Source organism: Macrobrachium rosenbergii, chromosome 25, assembly GCF_040412425.1.
Source record: "Macrobrachium rosenbergii isolate ZJJX-2024 chromosome 25, ASM4041242v1, whole genome shotgun sequence".
Taxonomy (NCBI): Eukaryota; Metazoa; Arthropoda; class Malacostraca; order Decapoda; family Palaemonidae; genus Macrobrachium; species Macrobrachium rosenbergii.
The window spans coordinates 22,247,272-22,258,402 of NC_089765.1; the positions used below are offsets into that span (position 1 = coordinate 22,247,272).

The following is an 11,131-nucleotide window of genomic DNA, read 5'->3' on the forward strand; positions in this document are numbered from 1 at the left end:
TTTCTCTTAGGAACCATCAGCTGGCATCAGCTTGTCTATTTTATTGCCCGGGTAATCCCGTTTAACAAAGGGGAGGGGGGTGGAGGAGGGGGAATCATGTAAATTTATGCATAGCATGGCATTACTTTTAAACGCATTAATCTAAATCTGTTTACGATAAGTCTTGAATGAATGCCTGGAGTAGATCTTCACAACGTTGCATGTGAACGAAAGGGCATTTACTTTTGAAAAGAAAAATATATTTTTCCTGTTGACTGAGATTTTGACACTTGGTGAAGTTCTTATTTTGATGTCACCTTTTGTTTTATGTTGCTCCTAAGATACATGAGCAAATATTGCATGTTAAGATATATGTATGGGAAGGAAAATAACATTTGAAAGTAACCCAAAGCAGATAAAACTAACTGTTCAGGATACGTTACCTAAGACCTTATATACATAATTATGTGTGTATATATATATATATATATATATATATATATATATATATATATATATATATATATATATATATATATATTCATATATATAATATACACACACATGTATATATATATATATATATATATATATATATATATATATATATATATATATATATATATATATATATATATACATATATATATATATATATATATATATATATATATATATATATATATATATATGTATGTATGCATATTATACATTATTACATATTGATATCAAAATAATGCTGTAAAATATTTCTTGCCAGACTGCTCCATCCCACTTTGCGTTGATGCTGAGCAATGATAGCTAACTAGAAAGTTTTTTCCTGAGAACTAGGTCACTTCAGATCTTGAAAATTAACATAAACAGAACGAGATTAATGTTTATGTGATTAATTTGCGCTCATAAAAATATCGTTATGAAGCTAATTACCGTTCATTTATCTTCTTTCATAACATGATACGGACATTTATTAGAATTAGTATTTCATGTGACTACGTAATCCCTACTTAAAGCAATATTATTTACCTTCACCTTTTTCATATATAACTTGTAATTATTGATCTTACTGAGCATAACCCATATTACTCTTATAAAAAATAACCTTATCATAATTACGTTCATTAATCAGCATATCAAAAGACATTGTCTTTATGACCTACCATTAATCTAGGTTTTACTATGTGTTCATTCGAGATGAAAAAGTATCGAGATTTTAACTGAATTGGAAATATTAATTCACTCGTATCCCTAGTGTTAATATTAACAGAGAAAGAAGTGTCTGTCTGTTATCATGGTCTCAACCATAGCAATTTAATCTTGCGGTATAACAGTCATATTTTTTTACTTTATGTTCCCTCTTACAAAGGAATATAATTTACAATGATTGCAAGTGTATATTTACTGACCATGAAAAAGGCAAGATTGTCAACAACCATTTTCATAAAGTCCATGTAGTATGCATGTTAATTATTCAGAAAAAAATAGTGATATTTTTTCCACATTCCTCTCATGCAAAATTCTGTGCATTGGGAGCGGTTCTTTTAGATTTTTTTTTCTTTCTTTGCAAAATTAAGTTAAGCAGCAGATGCGTTGCCGTTCATTTCATTGAACGAGAAGTAAATTATATTAACCAGAAAATTCGTTGCCTGAATTACAATGTATATATATATATATATATATATATATATATATATATATATATATATATATATATATATATATATATATATATACATATATGTATATTATATATATATATATATATATATATATATATATATATATATATATATATATATATATATATATATATATATATATATATATATATATATATATATATATATATATATATATATATAGTGTGTGTGTGCATTCATCTGCGTGTATTTCGCTGATGTGTATCACCTCAGAGAAATTATAATTATTAGGTAAAACCCATTCGTTCGTTTCATTAGGTTGTCCTATTTCTTGCTTTGTATCATTCAAAAATAATTTCCTACAAGCATTGCGTTGACACCATGAATAAAAAAAAAAGGTTGAAATTCTTAATCATACTTGACGCAGACTAATACGGACTGCAATTTTATACCAAGTATTTGGACATTTTTAACAGAGTGTCACTCACTTCAAAAGAGTAATTTCTGGTTCAAAGAGTATCCTTAATAAGCATAATTTGGTCTCTGCATCTCAATAGTTTCATTACCAGCAAATGACAACTTATTCTTGGATATCATTTCTCATTTTAATGCAATATTTTTTTGTAGAATTCCATGATATTCACCTCTGTTACAATTACCCCCATGCAGGACTTTGTGACAGTCTTTCACATACATTGTACTTCCATGAATGTTAACTTTTAAATCTACCTCTTATTTAGATATAGGATTCATGTTAGTAAACAAAAATCTGTAATCAAATATTTCCCTCTCACTGACTAAGCTTGAACGAGTTAGACGTGGCTGTCGTTTTTGCAATGCAAAATGTAAATCCCGCTGACCCAGTTTAGGAACATACTGCAAAGCAAATGCTTGTCCTCCTGTCTCCTGCTTGCTTAAATCACCCGTGTCTAGTTCTTTATACTTCTTGGAGATGTCATCACAGTCCGAAAAATGAATGTCTAATAAAGTGAAGACATTGAGGATATTAGATCCAAGGTCTTCCTCTGATGTAAAACGTCTTATGCAACAAATTTAGCTCTCCCAGACTTCAATTTCAGATTACTTACAAATTAAAAACATTTTAAAGCCCTTTTTAACTTTCCCTATGTCAACAAATTTAAAGTATCTGTAACTGTGATGCAAATTCCCTCTGAAATTCCCATTTAACTTCAAACGCTTATATAATATCAAGACCATTTTCACATTTAACTAACACCTTACAAGTTACCTTAGTGATCGCCTTGTTAACTATTCGTCCTCTTAGTCACACTATTTCAACTTTACTGGAAAGTGAGCTGCAGTCCCTGAATACAAGCACAATGAAATAACAATTGCAGACACTGCAGATATCCCAAAACATAACATAGTGCAATAACTTCACTTGGACATCAAGCACACCTAACTACTCTCGGTAATAGGAGGTTGTGTCTGACAAAGACAACGAGGTAACTCGATACCACTGTGGGTGGGTGAGAGTTTGTTTGTTACGTTTTCAGAGATTTGAATGTATCAAAATCCAGTTTCACATTCGTAGTATTACACTTGCTGTTTTATAAGTTCTCGTCTCCACTGCTTTAATCTTGCTGTAGTACTGGCTCACTTATTGTGACTGATTTTATTCATTCTCTCTCTTTTTATTCTTTTGTTTAGTATATACTATAGGTAGGGGACCCTTCATTACAGTTGCTTTGATGAGTAATTTCTTTACAGGCATTTGCCATGAATCTAAATCCTATATATCTATATGAGAATTTTCAGGAATTTCAGGAAAACTGGTAGATCTAAGTAATAGATACACGGCGGGTATTTAGCGAGAAATGGCAGTTTCTTATAGTATTTTGGTTGCTTACTTACAATTTAACGTTATTTTTTGGCGGTCGAATGCAATTAACCTGTAATTAAAACCTGAAGTCCACCCAACAAGGGGTTTCCATACGTGATCTTCACAAGACAGAGCGTGGCTACGTGTTTGGAACGGTTCATATCCCGTCCGGCGAGTGCAATAACTTATTAACGTAGGGGTACCGCCTCCGCCCCCCGCCCCCGGGCCAGTACTAAACACGGCGAAGGGACATTCCATTTGGCCGACAACAAACAAATGCACCGCCAATATCAGAAGCCCTAAAAGTGTAGAAAAACCAGTTTCCAAAGTAAAAACAGGCGTGGAGCTAATATTTAGAATTACCAGAAAATTAGTAATAGATAATTAATTTTGGGTGACCCTGCATTTTATTTTTATATGTTAACGTTCCAACATTGTTATGAAAGTCAAGTACGTATTTCCAAAAAACCATCCCTTTAGATGACGAGAGAAATGAATGCTTACGAGCTCTTTTTATAGTTCCTTATTGTTTTGTCAGGTAAATGCCCTGCCCTAAATATTCACAGTACTGTAGGTGCTGTACATAATGGCCTGTCTACACTAGCGGGCATGCCCGTCGGGCACTTCCAGCTGTTTATATTTTCTCCCGCTACGGAAGCAGTGTTACCAGACAATCGCATCGTTCTGGCTCCATACTCTGCCGGTCATTAAAGCTTGTTGAGTAGGCAAGGGAAGAGGGTGGTCTCACCACGCCCAGCTCACTGGAAAATAAAATAGCGTAGTTGGAGTAATAGTTGCAGTGTGTTTAAAAAAGATTGAAAGGAATACTGTAGTGTTACGGGTTATGGGAACGGTGTTTGCCCGTCGGGCAGTGCCCGCCAGTGTGGACAGGGCTTAAGACGACCATGCCTGTTCCCAATATCCAACGTTTGCTGTCAGCTTATTTTCACCAGACGACCCAACTGCTATTGGGAACCTGCGTCATCTTTGAGTCAATTGCAAGGCAGAAAGGAACTGCCACACTATTTGTGTTTTCTTGAGGCTCTTGAATGAGTGTCATTCTAAAAGATATATCCTCACCAAGGACCGATTATGTTTCTCAAAACTCTAAAAGTCCGTAATTTGAATCGGGACCTACAAGCCGATATAATTTCTTTGATGGTATTTGTATCTCTCTTCTGAACAATTTGTAAACTGAAGGATTGCTAAATAACCCGAACGTGCCTTCAGGGTGATACCGTGTGTCAATAAGTGTCTCAATAAATAAGATGAATTCTTGAAGCAATTGAATAACTACAGAAAGTGTCAACTTTTATTTAATCATAACTGACAGTTCGGTGTCAACATTTTGCGTCAAGAGATCGTTAGATGAGAGGTAACTGCATTACGCGGTCACATCTAACGTAAAAATTACCACTAATATTTTTATAATAATAGTTTTCAGCCTGCAATGTTACCAAATTTATTCTCCAAAAGGCAAAATAAAGAGAAGTTAACTAAAAGCTAGTTTATTTGTATCAAGATACTCCGGTTTTAGAGGAAATGACCAGACCGTGTGTTTTAATGAAAACCCTGTTTCTTAAAACCATCCTCATTAAAACATCAATCATTAGCGATTTCCTTCACAATCGTCAAACATTCATTCCCTAAGACTGGATTCAAAAATATAGAAATTGTGAACTCAATAGATGACCACCTCGGAAAAAAAACCATACACAAACAGGGATCTATTATAGTAAGCTCACTAAGCTTCTATCGCATCGTTATTGCTCTCCGCCGGTGAATGCACCTTGATACAACGAATGCAGGCGTTGCGGCCAATCCCAAGAACGGACAAAACAGCAATCTGCAGGACCTTGGCCTTGATGTATTTCCCCTCGGGATCGTAGAGCGGGATCAAGACCCACCCTGTTGGCTTGGGAAGGTTCACCACCTTGACCTCCTGCAGATGGTTGAAGTCACGGCCGCATCTAATGGCAACCTTGCTCGGGGTGTTGGCTTTATCCATGTTACAGTCGACGTAGAGCCAGACGTCATCTAGAGTCGTCTTCTTCTTGAACTGTATGTTGACCTGGTGGGGCAATGGGCCGCTCGACTTCCAGTAGGTATGAAGGGAAGGGTCCGTCAGTTCCTCGACGCCATAGCCTTCTTGATAGGACGATACAGACCAGACTGCATCTTTGCCAACGTCGAACTTGTCCTGGTCTTCTCCTGGCAATTCAGAGCTGCTGAGGGATGTCATTCTCGATGCTTCTGGGGGAGAGGCGGGTGTTCAACTGCTTAAAAACTGGAAGATAACCTCTGACATAAAGTTTACCGCCTTACAATTGGTCGTCCAAGTTCTGGGGGTCCTTGGAAAAGTGTATAATTGCCAATTAGGGTTAACGATTGAGTTTTTTTCTGTAGTTTTAGTATTCGGGAAAACTGAGTATATCAATGATCTGCTTGGATTTATAATATCATACCCCAAATTTCAAGTGATTTATATAATGAGTATATGTAGTTAACGTGTATAAACATATTTCGAAATGTAAATATGCAGCTCTTTTTTCATTATCATTATTTTTGAGAAGAGTAGGACGAAAAAAAAAAGCTAAACAGAAACGATCATTTTCCTATCGCTTTGTCTCTCTCTTCGTCGTAAATAAAAGACGCTACTAATATCGAGGCACAAAAAGAAAAAAAAAAAGAAAATAAGTGCGTATAACCTTTCCAGTAGCTCTTGCCTTTTTTTTTCGTGTGATTGGAATTTATTGCCTTTCTCATTTACTGTGATGGAGAGGGTTTTTTGAACCTTTATTTGAACAATTTTTCCCCCCCGAGGGAAGTCTTCCAAAAGGAATATATATATGAATATGTTCCGTCGCTTATCAATTTCCGCTATCATTTTTATTCTATATTCTAAATTGGATTGCATCCAACTATATTTTTCACAGTATATTGATGGACGCAAGAGAAGCTTCGCTGAGAGCGAACCCAGATGAAAGAGAACAAACCTTGCTTATTTAAAAAAAAAATGAGAATAGATAATCCCGGCATGTTGAAAGATGGAAGTTAAACACAGATTTAAAAAAAGTAAAACGCTACATTTTTTCAAGGGGTTAACTATGGGTGTCAATATGAATGGGAAATTTTATAAGAATTAAACGTGAATGGGACAGAAAGACATATATATTAACACTGGGACTTGTAACTCCCCGGAATGATGAACCTTAATGAATACAACTCGCCGTGTTTATCTGTTTGCGTGTGCATGTGTGTTCGTGATATAATACTTCTGCGCCTGAAATATACATTAATGATACAAGTTACTGTATACATATAATTTAACGTATCCATGGCTCATATACTATAATCATTATGTATCACGCTACAAACAATTTTACTTCAGTCAGGCGAATAACAAACATAATTTTGTCCCTAAATGTTGATGGATAAAGTATTTTTTCATTTCAGACTAACCGAAAAATTATTATCATTTGTTGCAAATATTCAGTTCTTCATAGTTATCAAGAGGTCAAAGGGTAAATATAAAATTTTGACCTGGATATTAGACCTGTGCTAATACCATCCTGTCTAGTACGAAAGTTTTAAGCCCCAATGAAATAACATTTTATTTTGTGGTAATCAGTCAAGCTTTCCCGGAAGCAAATGGCTTTTATTAAACAAATGAAGTCTGGAAAAGTTTTTTATGCTTAACATTTTCATTGTAGTTACCCACAAAGTTTCATATAACAATAAACGAATATAAATTTCCCATTCATGATTCACTGTTCAAATAAATATTTTCATAACATAAATCAGAGTTAAGAGGTCACTAATTGTGCAGAATTAAAGCGGCGATTCAGGACATACGGTGTTTAAAATATTTATTTGAAATATACACATCAAGTTTTGAGATTCCTGATGACTCTGAATGATACAGCAAAACAGTTAGAAATCAGTACTGGCCTGCCTTTAGAAGGCCTGTACTGACTTCCAGCTGTTTTGATGTTTCATTCACATTCATCAGGATTCTCAAAACTTGATGTATATCTTTCAAATATTTTAAATGTATATAAGGTCAAGTGTCTACCAAACTTCCATGCAAAGGAATTGGAGACAGATACGGGTAGGTTTGTTCTAGACTTCTAGAGCATATGAGAATGTCTTACTAAACTGGAATTCCAAAAGAAAATATTGTTCTATAATTTAGTGGATTAAAAGCGTAGTCATAGATCCTGAAACACGTTTTTCTTAATATACCAACTCTCGTCTTGTGAAGTAGCATTGTATGGATTTGGTCATATTTATCAATGAAGCGGGAGAGAGATATAGCTAGTGATAAATTCCTATGGAAGAGTTGGATAATCAATTATAAGGAAATGGACCATTGCCATTTTCGCTACTTTTAGATTTCTGTAAAGAAAACTATTGTGCCGGCTTTGTCTGTCCGTCGGCACTTTATTCTGTCCGCACTTTTTCTGTCCGCCCTCAGATCTTAAAAACTACTGAGGCTAGATGGCTGCAAATTGGTATGTTGATCGTCCACCCTCCAATCATCAAACATAGCAAACTGCAGTTTTTACTTTATGTAAGGTTAAAGTTAGCCATAATCGAGCGACTGGCAACGACATAGGACAGGCCAACACCGGGCTGTGGTTAAAGTTTCATAGGCCACGGCTCAATAGCATTATACCGAGACCACCATACGATAGATCTGTTTTCGGTGGCCTTGATTATACGCTGTACAGAAAACTTCCGCGCATTTTTTACTTGTTTTAGTTAAGACCATTTATCTGTAGTCAATAAAACTGGAACTTCTGTATGACATCTACTTAACAGTTATTGTAGCATTAGAAAGTTAATACTGCAGTCACTTTATACAGTTTCAGGCACTGCGTTATCCTGGTAGATATTATAAAAGGTCATCTTAGTACCAGACGCTGGTATAATGTGGCTAATTAACTAATTAAAACGCAAATTAGAAGACAACGCAGACGCCTAAACATTTCACCGACGAGGTACCATTACGCCAATCACAATTAACCTCATTTCTTGTCCCTGATATTAACCGCAACCGACAGCTAAAAAAAAAAAAAAAACGAAAGGGTAAAGCAATTTTATATATAAATATTTTCCAAAATATTCTTTTCTGAATATTGGGACTATTTATGTCCTTATATTGACAGCTACTTAGCTTAGTTGAAAACCAGGTGCAATCCTCAGAAAATTCAATGTCCAAATTATATCTTAAATTAAATTTAGGTCAGAATAGAGAACATAAAAAGTTAAGTGTTTAAACTTTCTTTTTTATAGTTCAGCAATGAACATATATGCTGAAAGGGTTAAAAGACAACTAACAAATGTTATTATGTGTCAGAAATGGCAAACTGGAATGCAATTTGTAATCGTACAGGTCAATAATTACAATTTCAATTGAAAGAGCTTTTTATGTTATCTATAAAATGCAATATATTTGAATAAAATTGTGAGTTTTATAAGAATTTTTGCTGTCATTAAAAAATCTAAACAAATAATCTGTATTTTATATGTTTCCTGTTTACATTTACTAAATAAGAAAAAAGAATTAGATTAAGGAACTGATAGAAGACAAAACAATAGTGACAGATAGCTAGACCTATAAAGAAACCTTTCAGACCATATTACGTATTTGTTTTTTGTAACCAAAATAGAATAATATGAGTTCTAATGCCACAACGTTATTTAGAATACCTGGATACGATAACCGTTGAGGAAAGCCATTTTACCCAACCTAAAACAACAAGGATGTTTCCAGCAAGCAATTAGGATGTGGAATAAATCAAGAGCACATCTCTCATTAGAGTGAACCCGTAGGGGTGTTAGTGCCGTCAGTGCACCTCACGCAGTGCACCGTAGGCATTACTTAAGGTTCTTCGCAGCGTACTTCGGCCCCTAACTGCAACCCTTTTCATTCCTTTTACTGTGCCTCCATTCCTATTCTCTCTTTCCCATCTTACTATCCACCCTCTCCTAACAACTGTTTCATAGTGCAACTGAGAGGTTTTCCCATGCTACACCGTTCAGATCTTTCTGCTTATAATTTTCTTTTCAGCGCTGAATGACCTCATGGGTCTCATTGCTTGGCCTTTGGCCTAAATTCTATATCCCATCCCATTCCCTTCATTCGAGTGAAATTATAAGACAGAATATATTAGAAAACACCAAAGATATCACGACTTCAAACATGATTTTTTTTTTTATGCTGCGATGTATATTCCTCCATTGCAGTATTACTGATAATGCGAGGCTTAGGTTAAGCCTGTGATTTACGCCAGTAAGAGAATAGCAGGTCTTTTTATATTTTTATTTCATTTTACTGATTTTTATTACATTAAGACAGATTTTAGGAAAAAGTTTGACAAATTCAATTACATTTCAAAATTCAGTTCAGAAATTACGCAGAAAATGTTTTTGTTCTGGAGGAAAAGTGTAATCCATTTCGTTACTGAAAGAAATCAAAGAATGGTTGAGCTTAAATGTCAATAGTTCATATGTATTTTTTATATGTATGTCTCACGCCCTCTCAGTTTGTTCTGTTGAGACACATGCACACACACACACACACACACACACACACACATATATATATATATATATATATATATATATATATATATATATATATATATATATATATATATATATATATATATATATATGTGTGTGTGTGTGTGTGTGTGTGTGTGTGTGTGTGTGTGTGTGTGTGTGTGTGTGTGTATGTGTGTGTATGGCTAGGCGTTTGTATTGTATGTAATTTATAACCAGTCAATCTAAATAACTTTATGATTTTTTTATTTCGTTTATATTATTTATTGGCACTTCATTTCTATAAGATGTGGCTTTAGTAGTCCCCTTATACATTCCTACCCTGACTTTGATAAACAAAAAGAGCACATAAAATCTGGCCAATAACCTGTTGACCCTGTATGTCCCATCTCCTCTTTTAATCATTATAATACATTATAGTCACTTCCATTTTCCCATATACTCAATCTCTTCCATTTCGATGTACTGATAGATACTTGACTACCACAAAGGAAGAAAAGACTAACAGATAAATTCAGGATAAAGAACAAAGCATTAGTACAGAGAGAATTCTTCCAGTTACTTCTACTCCCGTTTTAGGGCCGAGTGGGGCGTTCCTCTTTGATGAACTCGTAACATAGGTAATCTAAAGTTCAAAAGTCTATTAGGTTACTGTCGTTTTTCTACGCTACTAGAAATAAATCAATGGGAAACTCTATTTCCTTTCCTCCCTCCCCTCACCAACCTTCCTCTCCACCACCCCCATCGAAAAGTTGGAGCTTTCCGATATTGGCCGGCAACAAAACCTGTTAGTTTTTTTTCGTGAAACTTACCTTTGACTTGGAACCAAAAACGTGTATTAAGCGCCCTCTTGCTCAGATCTTTCACCCTCGTTTTTTTACTTACTTTTAATTAATTTTCCTTTCCTCTATCAATTCCAAAGATTTTTTTATTACTATAAAGCGATATAAAGATTACATAATTATATGTGTAGAAAAAATAGTCAGGCAATCACGTGTGGAATATACAGAAATTATTACCCAAAGAACATCAGTGAATGTTGCGTTTCTCTAATGAAAATAAGTATAACAAAATACATATATAAATGGAGGGACAATTTATG

At 34.5% G+C, this 11,131-nt stretch overlaps 1 protein-coding gene across 1 annotated transcript; it reads right to left on the minus strand.

The window, feature by feature from the left end:
- Positions 1-5,203: 5,203 nt before the first annotated feature.
- Positions 5,204-5,701, minus strand: LOC136852198 (anaphase-promoting complex subunit 10-like). Its single transcript, XM_067126644.1, has one exon. The coding sequence runs from the start codon at positions 5,699-5,701 to the stop codon at positions 5,204-5,206; it is 498 nt and encodes a 165-aa protein (XP_066982745.1).
- Between the last annotated feature and the right edge of the window lie 5,430 nt (positions 5,702-11,131).

Coding starts and splice junctions, on each gene's coding strand:
- LOC136852198 (XM_067126644.1), bottom strand. CDS start 5,701: ATGACATCCCTCAGCAGCTCTGAATTGCCAGGAGAAGACCAGGACAAG.